At 37.6% G+C, this 14,540-nt stretch overlaps 1 protein-coding gene across 1 annotated transcript in view; it reads right to left on the reverse strand.

Annotated features, from left to right (window-relative positions):
- The window catches only part of LOC109921031 (actin related protein 2/3 complex, subunit 1A), a 30,859-nt gene that overhangs the window by 3,419 nt on the left and 12,900 nt on the right, over positions 1-14,540 (reverse strand). The window contains exons 4-8 of the mRNA XM_048609618.1: positions 13,009-13,116; positions 7,870-8,082; positions 6,170-6,245; positions 5,208-5,401; positions 421-511 (exon numbers count right to left, since the gene is read on the reverse strand). Coding sequence (XP_048465575.1) covers positions 421-511; positions 5,208-5,401; positions 6,170-6,245; positions 7,870-8,082; positions 13,009-13,116 — 682 coding nt within the window. The remainder of the gene's footprint in view (positions 1-420; positions 512-5,207; positions 5,402-6,169; positions 6,246-7,869; positions 8,083-13,008; positions 13,117-14,540) is intronic.

Here is a 14,540-nt window from a genome sequence, read left to right on the forward strand (position 1 = left end):
CACTGCCTGACCTGCTGTGTTCCTCCAGCTCCACACTTTATTGACTCTATCCTCCAAAATATATTTGTCAGAATTCTATTCTTTAGCATCTATAACTTACATTTTCAATATTGTCTGTTTAAGATTTTGGGCAGAAGACAAACTTGAAGTAAAAAAGAACTCTACACAAAAGCTGGGTGCTTAGTGTGTCAAGGATGTCAACACAATTTTATGGTTAATACCTGATATTTCTTAAATCAGTCCAAATCCTTAAAGTTTATTTTAGTTCTGAATAAACCGGTAACAGAGCATTTAAAATGTTTTTCACATCAACTCCAACTACATGAGTTTTTAAACAATGCACACATTGTAAAGTGCTTACGAACATTCCTTATGTGGTTGGAATCTATTGAAACCCACTTGAAATAAACATGACTTCACCTTCAAATCCCAAATTGTCATCGCGCCATCGATACCAGTAGTGCAAAACTTCCGACAATCTCGCTTATCACCTTCATATAGTGAGACTTGGCTGGGGAGAGAATAACAGAATTCAAAAGAAATACATACACACTTTTCAGTCCAGTTAAATATCAGGAATCTAGAAATAGCTGTTTTTTTACTTCAGATATAGTGGGTTTGATATCACATTTGGACACACAGCACAAACTCCCAGCCATTCAGCTCGCCAACTCTGTAATAGCAGTTATGCTCCAAAGTAATGTCTCATCTCATTTTACCTTATCTAATCCAGAATAAGTTACTGTGAATTATACAACATGAAACTAACCAGGCAGAGTATTTTAGACCTAAAAACATGTAATGAGATAGGATTAATTAATAATCTCAGAGTAAAAGATCATCTGGGAAGAGGAAAACAAACTAATAAATTTACACTTATTTAAGGGCGAACCTTAAATTAGTGCTGTAACTTTTAAATAAAGACGAGTGCAAGAATATGAGGGCAGAGTTGATTAGTGTGGACTGGAAAATAGATTAAACACGTTTACACAGTAGCAAACATCTTAAAAGATATTTCATGACATCCAAAGGTATGGGGTAACTGAAACACATTGGAAACTTTCAATTAATCAGGCACAGCCAGCATGGATTCATGATGGGTAGGTCATGTCTGACAACTCTTGTTTTTCTGAAGAGGTAGTGGTCAGGGGAATGTCTATGAACATTGTTTACACGGACTTGCAGAAGGCATTTGATAAAGTCTGACATAAAAGACTTAACAAAGACAGAAACTCTCAGAATTGAGGGCAAATTACAGACATGTCCGGGAACTTGTTTGAGTGGTAGGCAACAGAAACTGGGATGATGAGTGCTCAAATTAGCAGGCTGTGACTAGTGATGTCCTACAATGATCTGTATTAGGGTCTGAATTATTCATATAATTTATTAACAACTTGGATAATGGCATAGAAAGTCATGTATCCAAATTTGCTGATAACACAAAATTAGTGACAGTGTAGATGATAGCATAAGATTCCAAAGCGATATTGACAGACTATGTAAATGGGTAAAATTGTGGCAGATGAAGTTCAATCTAAGTGTGAGGTTATCCATTTTAGACTGAAAAAGGATAGATCAGGGTACTTTCTAGATGGTATAAAGTTAAATACAGTGGATGTCTAAAGAGACTTGGCAGAGTTCAGGTGCACAGATCTCTAAAATGCCACAAACAGGTACAAAATATAATCAAGAAAGCGAATGGAATACCGGCCTTTATATCTAAAAGGACTGGAGTATAAGGATACTGAAATTATGCTGCAGTTATATACAACCCTGGTTAGAACCCACTTGGAGTACTAAGAGCAGATCTGGGTACCACATCTTAGGAAGGATATATTGGCTTTGGAGGGACTACAACATAAGTTTACAAGAATGATATCTGGACATCAGGAGTTAAGTTATGAGGAGATTAAACAAATCAGACATGTTTTCTTTGGAATTTAGAAGGTTAAGGGGTAATCTTATTGAAATCTTCAAGATATGAACAGGAAAAGTCAGGGTGGATAAAAGTAAACCGTTTCCATTGGTTGGGGATTCTGGAACTAGAAGGCATAGTCTGTGAATTAGGGTCGGACCATTCAGGAGAGATGTTAGGAAGCAATTCTACACGCAAAGGGTGGAAGAACTCTGTCACAAACGGCAGGTGATGCTTGGTCAGTTGTCAATTTTAAATTTGAAATAGATAATACCTTTGCTGAACAAAAAATTTAAGGATATAGGCAAAGGAAAGTATATGGAGTTAGGCCACAGATATCAGCATGATCTCATTGAAAGACAGAGCAGGCTTGAGGAACTGAATGGCTGACTCATGTTCTAAAAGATTAATTTCATTGAGAAAGAGTCTGAGATGGATAGACAATCCATGGCTAACAAAGGATCTTAAAGATGGTATAAAATGGAAAGAAAAATCATATAATGCTGCAAAGATCAACACTAGGCTAGGAGATGAAACATGAATAAAACTCAGCTTTACACTAGTGAGAAAACATAGGACTATTGCTTTTTGAATTCCATCATCTGATTTTAACCACTGGGACTTCAATGAATGAAAATGGTTTTAAAGAAGAAAAGCAGACTTAAAATGTTACAACAATTAGGTGACCACACATTAGCAAAGCTTTACAAAATTAACATGGAACAAAAAATCAATTTTATTAAGACACAAACTATTCTACCTCGTCAATCAGTCTGTCTTAAGAAACTCTCATCCCTCTGATAAGTTTCATATATTGGAGATAAATGATATTACTTGCATTAACCAAGCTTAGAAAGAATGAACTTAATTATAGAAATGCACAAACAAACCTGCATTTCAATGACCAGCTTTTGACAGAGGATGGGAAATAGATAAGTGACTGAAGAGCTCTCTCACTAAAGACAAAGTACCCTACGGCAAAACATAGGCAAATGTCCGGACACCAAAAGCTTTGAAATCTACAATATTTGCTAAGTTGAAGATGCAAGGCAGGGTACTAATAAAACAACAGTGGTCTCATTTTAAATCCTGCTCTTTAAACAATGCATTTTTCATCTTCCTTTTGTACTGCACACTTTTTATACTTTTATATGGTAGGCAATAGCTACCATTGATAATGCCACTTTGAATTCAATCAATCAGAGTCTTGGACCAGTATGTTGAGTATCAGAAAAAATTAATCCATTCCCCTGAAACTCTTTTCAAGTCAAAGTCCAAACTCAAAATAGTGTTGTATAATATTAGACCTAGTTTAAGCTAGCTACACAGTGTGTCAGCTTTAAGAGTTCAAAACTTCCAACTCATTTCTTCACACACACGATTACAGGTAAATCTAGTGACTAAAACTGGATTCATGTGGCTTTTCTAAATATCTCTAGTATTTCAATTAGAAAACGGAATAGGAAAGAACTGTAGTGTCATCCAATACATTCCAGTTCATTCTCTATGGGTCCAATCATACCCAGCTCCTCATGGGAAAATGGTTTGGTTACCGAACCTCTAAAGTGTTTAGCCAATTCCAAATATTAAAATTTTAAGTCAAAACTTGTCATTGAACTGCTTTTAATACAAATTGTTTGCTTTGTTGCCTGGCATTTGAAATCCATACCATTTATGACATTGGGTATCTGATTATTGATAATATAAGCATATCTTGGAACAGAAGTGAAAATCACAACGGTTGAGTGCTCAATCTTGCTATGTTTCAACCCTGCTTGTTTGCTCATCAAAAACATTAACCATATAAATTTCAAAGGTTTCAGTCTTCAGATTTTTACAAAACTTAATTAAGGTTTATTGGCGTAGTGGGTAACATTTCCATGTCTGAGCTAGAGGCTTCGATTCAAGCGCCACTCCAGGATTTAATGGCTAAGGAAAGTGTGTTGGTAATGTGCCTAAACTGGTTGAGTATCAACTTTCAAACCCTTCCCACATACACCAACAGCAGGCAGTAAGAATAGGACAGATTCCTGATCAGTAATGCAATGGAAAGAAAATTGGTGCTACTAACATCACTACGCATAGCTTGGGGATGACAATATGCATGCAAAAATCAATATTGCCATAATAGCTCAGACTTCTTGGGGATTGGTTAATTGAGATCGCTGGGTGACCAGTATGGACCAGGTTGGTGCCAACTGATCCCTATTCCGGTTCAACTGGAAAAAAAAACTGTGGATGCTGTAAATCAGAAATAAAAACAGAAATTGCTGGAAAAGCTCAGCAGGTCTGGCAGCATCTGTGAACAGAAATCAGAGTTAATGTTTTGGGTCAAGTGACCATTCCTCTGAACCCAGGCGTTCTGAGGGAGCATCACTCGACACAAAACTTTAACTCTGATTTCTGTCCATAGATGCTGCCAGACCTCCTGAGCTTTTCCAGCAATTTCTGTTTTTGTTCCTGTCCCAGTTCAGGTGGATTCAGGACTCATCTCCTTACCCTACTTATATTGGAAGTTATGGAACTTTGGGTGCCTTTGAGCGGAGAACTGACAATTACGATAAAGGACAATGATAGTTTGGGTAAACCCACAACTCAAAAATTTAAGTATGAAATAATCATAATTCTGTTTAAGGGGTTTGGAATTCAAGGTAGCAGGATTTTGGTAATCTCAGCTGTCCGTTCAAATTTCTGTCATTTCTCCCATCCGTCTTCTCATCTCAATACACTTCATCAAACTACCAGATAAAAGAGGGGTAACACTATTTGCTCCATTAAATAACACCATTTTAATATAGTAATGCCAATGATGCTCAAGATTGCCAGGTACCAGTTCCACTTGTAGATGAATGAGAACAATGTTGTATTTTGCTTGCTGCCATCTCAATGGCGCCGATGAGTTGGAGTGATAATGAGAACAGGTGAAACTCAACATAATTGAAGCGAGGTGTTCTAACTGGCAAGGAATTCATTAAACTGCCTATTTGGAGATGACATTTCCAATCCACAAAACACTATAAACATTTCACAAAGAATGCTGGAGATACTTAGTGGGTCAGGCAGCACAGGGAGAGAGTTAAAATCTAAAGCCCAGTATGACTCTTCAGAACATGAAGATGACCTGTTGAGTTTCCAGCATCAGAAGTATTTTGCCTTTATTAGGACCTATAAACACAAATTAAATAAATTTTGACAAGCAATATAAAAACTCAGCCCAACAAAATATTACTTGCAAATGGGGCTTCAAGGTAGTTTGGCTGAAAAGCCGCTAACCTGACTTTCTCAAACTTACGTGATGCTGTTCTGGTGGAGAGTCTCAAGCGTGGTATTTCGATCCTCTGTGGTTGCTCTTCTATCCAGATTGTGGAAGCGCTGCATGGCAGACATGTTGCGCTGAATGCTCTGCTTTGGAATGTCTAGCTTGGAGATGTAGGTCAAAGAACCACGATCATCATACATGAACAGCATCGGACAGCAATCATGGCCCTACAGAGACACAGAAAGCTGTAGAACAGGCTATCCAATTTAATGCTTAGCATGGACAAATGTGCACTATTTTAGAATCTAAAACTAAATCCTCTATACTACCATGTGGATCTACTTTTAATCTGTGTTCAGTAAACTAAATGGAATCTTATCAAAAACACCAACGTCAATCCACTACATGCTTAAAATCTGATCTCCTTATTAATGTTTAACGATCTTACTTTAAAGAAAGCACCGGCAAGCAATATTGCTAGTGGGTTCAGTGTGCTTTACATTCCTCCTCTTCCCCAGTTTTCTGACATTAGACCTAAAGATTTTCATCCCTACTGGGGTAAGATACCCCAATTGGTTGCAGCCATTTAGTTGTAAACAGTAATGTGGAAGCCTCGACACCAACAGTCATCAGATTTCTTGTCATGGCTGACATACTGGTCAAGTGCAAACCAAGCAGCCCATATTTGATATGATACGTGCTTCTCCTAACAGTGAGCAATACAACAGGCTAAATCTCTCCATTCTCACCCCTCCTCCTTCCTCCCTGTTCCAGGTGCCAGTGATGAGTTATATACCCCAAGGGATACAATTTTTCTTGGACTTTTCCCATGTCAGATTGGGTTCCTTACTCTTACTTTGACATCCCAGTATGAATAACTGGACATGGTAGCAAATACTATATTCAAGACTTTTAAATAAAACTGTGGACTATACAATACAAAAGCTTGAGCCATTCTTATAGATGTTTGTAGTATGAAACCAGGTTGTACTCACTGCTGCCACTATGTTATTCTCAGAGACAAAAATCACACTCAAGAGGGGGAGAAATTCGGTCTTCGTTTGAGAAACCCTATAAAGAAAGGTTACACTTTAATTCTACCTACTTATCTTTATGCTTCCTTAGCCAGTACTTATTCACCTATTTTCCTTTTATTCTACATTTGAAAGAATTAACACTATTTTAGTTAAAATCGTTCACCTAATTTTTCTCCTGAAGGTACGAGCCCTTATTATGACAGTAATCTGAGGGCACGGCTAATCCTCTGATAAGAATGCAGCCAGACAGAAGATACTAGCTGATCGTTCAGCTAAGGAAATCATCACAAGGGCAATATTCTGTTTTTTGCCAGGCATAGACACATGCGTACTTTCCTACTGAGGTCACTGGAGCATTCAGGAGCAGATGCTCTGGCTGTTTTTTCTCCTGTCTCTAACCAAGAGGAATTGAAGATAAACATAGACAGCTAAACCACTGTTTCAGTTGATCTTAGGTAATTCAGGACACATCAGGCACTTTCTAGTTTAAATGGTTGTGCTATACTTGAAAATAGAATAAAAGACCTAACTGACATTTCCTAAATTTCAGAATTGAACTGAACAGGTCTATCAGTCTCATACTAACCGACTGTTAATGAGATTCTGTTTTGTGCTCATAATAAGCACTGTTATTGTATACAGACAACAAAAAGGTTGTCTTGCTTGTATTGAACAAACATATTCCTGTCAAATACTTTGATTTAAAAATAAAGTTAATTTTAATCATATGGAGACTCTCGAAGCAGGATCTCATTCCCTGCCCACCACTCAAGAGATGTCAATTACAAAAAAAACTGCATCATTACAAAGATATGGAACATGAGATTTTATAGCAGCCTTATAGATCCTAGGAACAATATTAAGAGATAGATTATCAATTTTCAAGCCCACAGCATGATTTCTTAAACATCCCTCATTCTGTCCTGAAGTTGCACCAGCTGTTTGGAATGGAGCGAGGCTTGGATTTATGTTTGATGCCTTAAAACAGACAGCTTAGGAACAGGTAAATAAGAAGGAAAAGCCTACTTAAAGGGTTAAAAGGTAAAAATAAAATTGCTTTTTCAAGTTCACATCTGGCAATAGTATGCTTTCCTTTCTGTAATAACAGGGACTGTTTTGATCCAACTACCTTTTTTTCTTGCTATCAGGCTGTGCAAGTTTACATGGCAACCTACTGACACCATGTGGTGTAAACATGAAGAACACATAAACAAACTGTAAAATTCAACAATGCAATGCAAAACCAATTGCAATACTTTATTTAAGAATAATTCTCTGTATTCAAAATGAACAGTGCAATTAATGTGAGATTACTTTGCACAAACACATTTTCTTTCCATAGCTGCTGAACTGAATTCTGGCATCCCAAATATAAACCATCAAATTTGAATACACTTGAATCTTGCAATCAACACACGCAAAGTAACCTCAATTTATCAATGCAATGAAGCACTACTAAGAATGCCAAACATTGACACAATTACAGTATCAAAATCACTATGCAGGTTTGAAATAAAGTCAAAGAAGTGGTCGTTCATAAATGTATTTAGATTCAAACTCTGTTTTTCCTGCGTTTGTCTTTCATGTTTTTCAAATTACATTTTGAGGTTAGTACGATCCTTCCTTCACCGGAAAATCAGAGACTCAATGACACTTACGACATATTTCTAGCAGCGTCGACAACAGATACAGTGCTATCGTGGCTGACCCACGCCAAGCGATTTCCTGTGGCAGAGAAAGAAACACTGTGGACCCAACCACCACTACCGGCACCCCCAAATTCTGCCATCATTTGTCCAAAAGGCATTTTGGAACCCCAGGGTGTGGCAGAAGGCTTTGTGTCTACTTCTTTGATGTAAGCAGAAAAAACTCTGAAGAAAATAGAAACAGAATTGTCAGAAGGATTGCTGAGGGAGGGTTAATCGCCTTCCGCATAGTCATATAAAAGATAAAATGGCATCACCAAAGCTACTGATACATTACAAAGTATTTGGTGCAAGTCAGGGGAGCTTGTAAAATAATGTGCCCATAAAATGCAAGCATTTACTGTTACACAACCTCACTCCTGAATGTACTGTTACCCCTAAAATCTCTCTCACCTTTCCTAGAACTCCATGTTTGATTCCTTCCAATTAGGATAACGCCCCTGCCATAGTACCAGAAATGGGTTTTAACCCTGGTTACTGTGACAGGCAAACGAACCTTCCTGATCCTCTCAACTTTGCATACAGTCATTACTGCAGTTAATCACACCATTGTCCTCCAATTTCTCTTCATTGTTATACAGCTGGGGGGGGACTGCACTCACTTGGTTCTGCTCTTGCCCATCTAACCACAGCCAGTCAATCATCATCACTAGCTTCTTTTCTCATTTCGGCACTGTTACTACTGGCGTGACCGAAGGACCTATCCTCGTAAGCCCTATTTCTCATCTAGCCTTTCAATGATATCAACCATTACTACAAGGTCAGTTTCCATATGTACAGGGACAGCCCCAACACTCCTTCACTACCACCTCTGTAGACTCCATCAGTGTTTCCGTGTCATGTTTTGTCTTGTACTGCCTGTGAAGCACATTGAGACATAACTACTTTAAAGGGGTTACATAAATACAAGTTATTAATGTCAGCAGGCCAGATTGGGACTGATATAAAATGTATGAGATCATTGTACTTGTGCTTGTGTAACAGGTTTTAGAAATTTTCAGCTAACGTTACCTGTTAAACTCTACTTCACTGATTAAATGTCTCAGAACCCATAAAGGTCAAATTAAAGCAACACCTGTATGAAAAACCTGCAAATTTAATTTCAGTCACTTTTGTTAAAATGTTTAGCTGCTACTATTTAATCCTTTCCAGGCAACACTCCTCTTACAGCTGAAAAGGATGAAGCATCAAGAGTATAATGTTTACAGTCAATAACATATTAAGTTTGTTGTGCATATCAGCATTTGGTCATTCCTCCATATAGGTTTCTCAGCAGGAATTTCCCAGTTTTAGAACTGCAACACATTCACAATTGCAGTACAGTTCCACCTTCAGATGTCCATAACAACAGCATCACTAATACAGTGTAGAAAATTTGCTTTGCCTTGACTCCGAGATCAACACCATGAGAAACTGATGAGTGATGATTTAAGTTTTAAACGTCCTTTTCTCTGGATAATTTAATTTTTTCTAATTCTAAACTTCATGAAAATTTTTAAAATAAAAACTTAAAAACATTTTAATATTTATGAAAGTGTCATTTGTTCATTTGATAACTCACAGCACTAATCTTATTAATAGCATACAAACTTTTACAATATCAACATTTAAATTGGAAAACTCGTTTTAAAAAATTATCATTTTCTATTTCATCATGTTTAGGGTGCCTCAACTGCAGCTTTCTAGGCAGTCTTGGTTTCGGATACATATTTGCAGGTGGCAAAAATGGCACAGCAGGATACGTTGAATGTGAAGTTTTGTGAAAGATGGAATTCTAGGACAAAGAAGGGGGCATAAATTGAAAATAACCTTGAGGTGATCAAAAAAAAACAAATTTAGAAGGAATTTCTTTTAATGCATCAACGAACAAGGTGTTTAGTAGGCATGGGTATTGATTGTAGTAGGCAGCTTTGATCATTAGGATGAAGCTTGATGCATCCATGAGGGAGAAGAAAATAAAGAGTTAAGTGAGCAGGGTAAAATAAATGGAATAAGAGGAGGCTTGTGTGGAATTTAAACCACAACATAAGATCATAAGATACAAGAGTAGAATTAGGCCATTTGGCCCATTGTGTTTTCTTACCTGATCATGGCTGATATATTTCCCAACCTGGTTCCCCTGCCTTCTACCCGTAACCCTTGATCCCCTTACTAAACAAGAACCTCTCTGTCTTAAAGACACAATGACTTGGCCTGCACAACCTTCTGTGGTAATGAGTTCCACAGATTCACTATACTTTGACTGAAGAAATTCCTTTCGTTTCAGTTGTAATCAGTTGTTTCTTCACTGAAGCTGTGCTCTCAGGTCCTAGTCTTTCGTACTAGTGAAAACATCTCCACATTCACTCTATCCAGACTTATCAATACTTTAAGCATCAATGAGATCCCCCCTCATCCTTATGAAGTACATAAAGTACAGACCCAGAATCTTCAACCACTCCTCATATGACAAGCCCTTCATTCCTGGGATTATCCTTACATACCTCCTCTGGATCCCTTCCAAGGGCAGCACATCTCTTCCTTCGATATGGAGCCCAAAACTATCTGACCAAATTGTCTGCTTTTACACTAAGTTCTAAGTCATAATAAAGCCTTCCAAATGGTAAAGGGACAAGTAAAAAAACAAAAAGATGACTCTGGAGGAAGTGTAAATGAAAAAAGCAGAATCAATAGCTATTGCCCAAACATGCATGATGTTGGTGTCATTTCCTGCTACCTGCAATTAACCCAGCATGAAATCAACTGATGAGTGGCAAATCCTATCTGATCAAGGAGGAAAAGAAAACAAGTAAAGCATAAGGAGAGACTAGTTAAAAATGTGATGGAGACAGAAAAAGAAGTTTGTAGAGATGAAGAGCAGAAGTTGAGTTCACGTGGAGCATAAGTGTCATCAATCAATTAGGCAAAACGGCCTGTTTCTGTGCTATGCATTTTACACAATTCTACGGAAACCACAATCCTCTTCAAGGAAAGAAGTGAAAAAAGTGCCAATAATAGCACGGACACTCTTGAGGGCTGTCAACCACAGCGCAGGGAATGAAAATCTTTAGCTGAGCGAAAAGGAAGATTCAAGGGAAACACATTTACAGAAGGTGATGCCAACAGGACAGACATACAGGACTCGGAGACTGAAAGAATGGCATAAAAGCCGAGTGGGTGGAAGTATAGCGAAGGCAAAAGAGTTATTTAGATCACCATGAATATTAGTTGATTGCCTGTGTTCCTAAAAGCAGACTGTCATTGAGGAAGGAAAATGTCAGAGATGGATCTTGTGAATGTGAGGAAGAGTGGAAATTGGAAGCAAAATTGACGAGTTTTTCAATTGAAGAGCAGAGCAGGAAATAATACCAACACCATATTCAATTTGGACAGCAGCTGTTGGTAATAATTCCACTTCCTCCATTTACGCCTCCAGAATTATCTTGTTTCTTTAGTAGTACCATTACTACATTACTATCTCCTTTTGTCATTTAAATCAGTCATGCCTCACCCTCTCTCTCTTGTTCCTTCCTCCCCTGTCTTTGCACTTGTTTAGAATCAGCTGTACGTTTAACAACTTCCAACTTTGGAAGAAGGTAACTAGACTTGAAATGCTCATTCTGTTTCTTTCAGTTTCCACAGACGCTGCGCGATATGTTTGGTGTTTATTGCATTTTCTGGTCTGATTTCAGATTTCAAGTGACTGCAATATTTACTCAGTTATTAACTTTCATATCACTTTTCCATCTACTGCACTTGCAAATAAAATGGTAATACTGTATTAGATAATTATCAAGTGATGCACAACATTAGATTTTGTTTATAAAATTCATCCGCATCTATTTGTTCTTTGTGACCTACTTATTCCTCAAACGCTGTAATGCTTCCACAGCAATATACATTATGGCAAGAAAAAAAGCAAAATTAAGGGCTTAAATCAGCAATTCACCTTCAGTGTTCACATTATTCTTTGAGGCAAAATGCAGGAAATTGTATGAAGTCTTAAGCAATTAGGTGGAAAATTATGAGAAGCATATATTGCTAAAACCTCAGATTACAACTAAGATTCTCAGTAGACTGCAGGAAGCAAGAGATTTATGTATATTGGATAATAGGCCAAAAGAAACCAACCTCATGTTTCGGCTTTACAAACTGCAGTATTGAACGCTAACAGTTAGGAGTTGGTGAAGTGGTAGAAACTATTATTTATGCCAATTTGGACATGCTGTTGGGGAAATGACAACAGGCCATAAGATGGTGCATTATACGTTCACAAATTGTAACAGAGAAGAGATGATTTAGTTTGATAACTACGGCGTATTCACTACAGCAGAGATGTTTAAAGGGATTTAAGAGAAATAGTTCAAGTTTTGGAAGGGTTTAAAGCATGAGTGGGAAGATTTATTTCCTCTCTGATGAGTTTATACCAAGAAAATAACAGAAACTGTACGAGAAAAAGTTAGGGAGACCAGAAAAATAATTATTGTACGAGAAGTGGTTACGAAGTAGGCAATGATGTTCAAGAGAGAATTTGATAAAGAACAGAAAGAATTAGAAATCACACAGGAAAGGAAAACTGAAATGGGATGACAGTTAATAGTTGTGGAGGGAAAACCTGTAACACAGGCAGCAGCTACATTTCTGAAGAAAGATCCTGACTGGAAGTGTCAACTTTCCTGCTCCTCTGATGCTGCCTGGCCTGCTGTATTCCTCCAGCTCCACGCTTTGTTATCTCTGACTCCAGCATCGGCAGTCCTTACGATCTCACAATGATGGTAGAATTATTTCAATCTTGCATAATGGCTATGGATATCAAGGGCAAAACTGTTCAGGTTTCCAGCATCTGAATGATCTTTTCTCCCAAAGGAAAATGTTAGTGACTATAATAATCAGAACTTGACTCTAGGAATTTGGGACCTAATCTTGATCCTTAAGTTGGATTGTTGTCTATATTTAAAGCTTTTCAAACAATATAAGTGTATGTTTCTTCAACATAGGCAAGAAGATGTAAGAAATAAATTTAGAGGTAGTACACGATTTTAATATCTGGCCAAATTTTAGCATTTCTAAAGGTATATAAAAACCTTAAACAGAAGCTGCAGCATCTCTCACCTGCATTTGAAGTCACACGAGCCTGCTGCCAGTAAGACATTATTGGGATGCCAGTCAAGGCTAAGGATAGTAGAACGAATTGGCTTCTTGATGTGTTTACTCACCCACCTAAAACAGAGAACTACAGCTAATTTTGTTAACGCTTAGCAGATGCATTCTTGCTTAAATACAGCATAAATTTTACCAAAAATGAAATTTAGGACCTCGGAATTTCTATTTATGGGTCTAAAAATCCCTCCGTGGCCAGTACTCCGTTGCCTTCAATATTTTGGAATGCATAACCTAAGAGGGCAAGATAGGGCCAAGACCAAGAGGGCAGATAGGCTCAGTTCCCAGACTTTAGCCAGTGGTGGGCAAGCAGTGAAGACTTGATACACAACAGCCTCAGATTAAATTTCTATCCTATCCTTTAGTAAAACACACATGAGCTCAGCATCTTCCTTTGAAGGTGCAAGTGAAAAAACTCTGAATAACTACAGACATAAACCTATATCCCATCATGATGCTGTGCAGCAGCACAATTTACACACTGTAAATTAACCACAAAAGGAACTGATTATGAAACAAATCAGTAGGAAAACATGGTGTCATGTTGGGAAGACAACGTCAAATTTGCAGCGATGGGGCACTATTGCAGAAGTAAAGCAAACACAAAGGGGTCTGTTTAAAAATAGAACATGGGTCAGTGACCAGAAGTCAGGTAGTGAGAGAGGAGGAAAATGAACATAATAGCTGGAAACTAAATGCTGCTAAGATACAACACATAAAACAGGATTTGAAAGTATTAATGGGCACGTAATTGTAATCAATAGTACAGTGTGTCCAGCAGTAGTAAAAGATCACTAAATCTTCAGTAAAAACCAAGAGATTTTTAAAAAACACATGTATGAGGCATTTCAATGGCTGCAAATGAAAAACAGTGCAACTCCAGATTCTGTACCATAGCAAGAATATCCACAATTTGGAAACAGGACAGAAAAAAGCAACCAAATTGAATTTTTTTTTTTTTTTTTTTTTTAAAAAGGCAGTGGATCCATGCAGGAAGACTGAAATTGGGATTATATGCAGAGGGCAAGTTTCTATAGTGATATTAATCAATCATTCTTAAGGTAATAAAGAATTTAAACTGCCACTATACATTTGAGATTGCCACAAACTCCACAACTGGGATGTGGACTTAAGATGGAATCTAAACTGCCCAGACAGAAAGGTATTGTGGAACCTTTTTAGGAGAAATTGGCCAGATACTTGAAGTGAATGTATGATCAAGAAGTATTCAATTAAAGGGATCAGACAAGTGGACTATAGCATCTTACCCATTCCTATACTTTCCAAGAATGATTAAAATTAGGTAAATTTTGACTAACTATTTAAGCAATCTAAGAAGTGTTAAGGCAGTGAGCATCGAGCTGCACAAATCAGGAAGGTCTGATATTTGATCAGTGCCTGTTAGTAGAGTGCTATCAGAAGAGCATCAACTGTCCGCACAATCCACAGATGTGGTGAACAAAGGATCAAAAGATGGCAATAGA

Source organism: Rhincodon typus, chromosome 21 (assembly GCF_021869965.1).
Source record: "Rhincodon typus isolate 14 chromosome 21, sRhiTyp1.1, whole genome shotgun sequence".
Lineage (NCBI taxonomy): Eukaryota > Metazoa > Chordata > Chondrichthyes > Orectolobiformes > Rhincodontidae > Rhincodon > Rhincodon typus.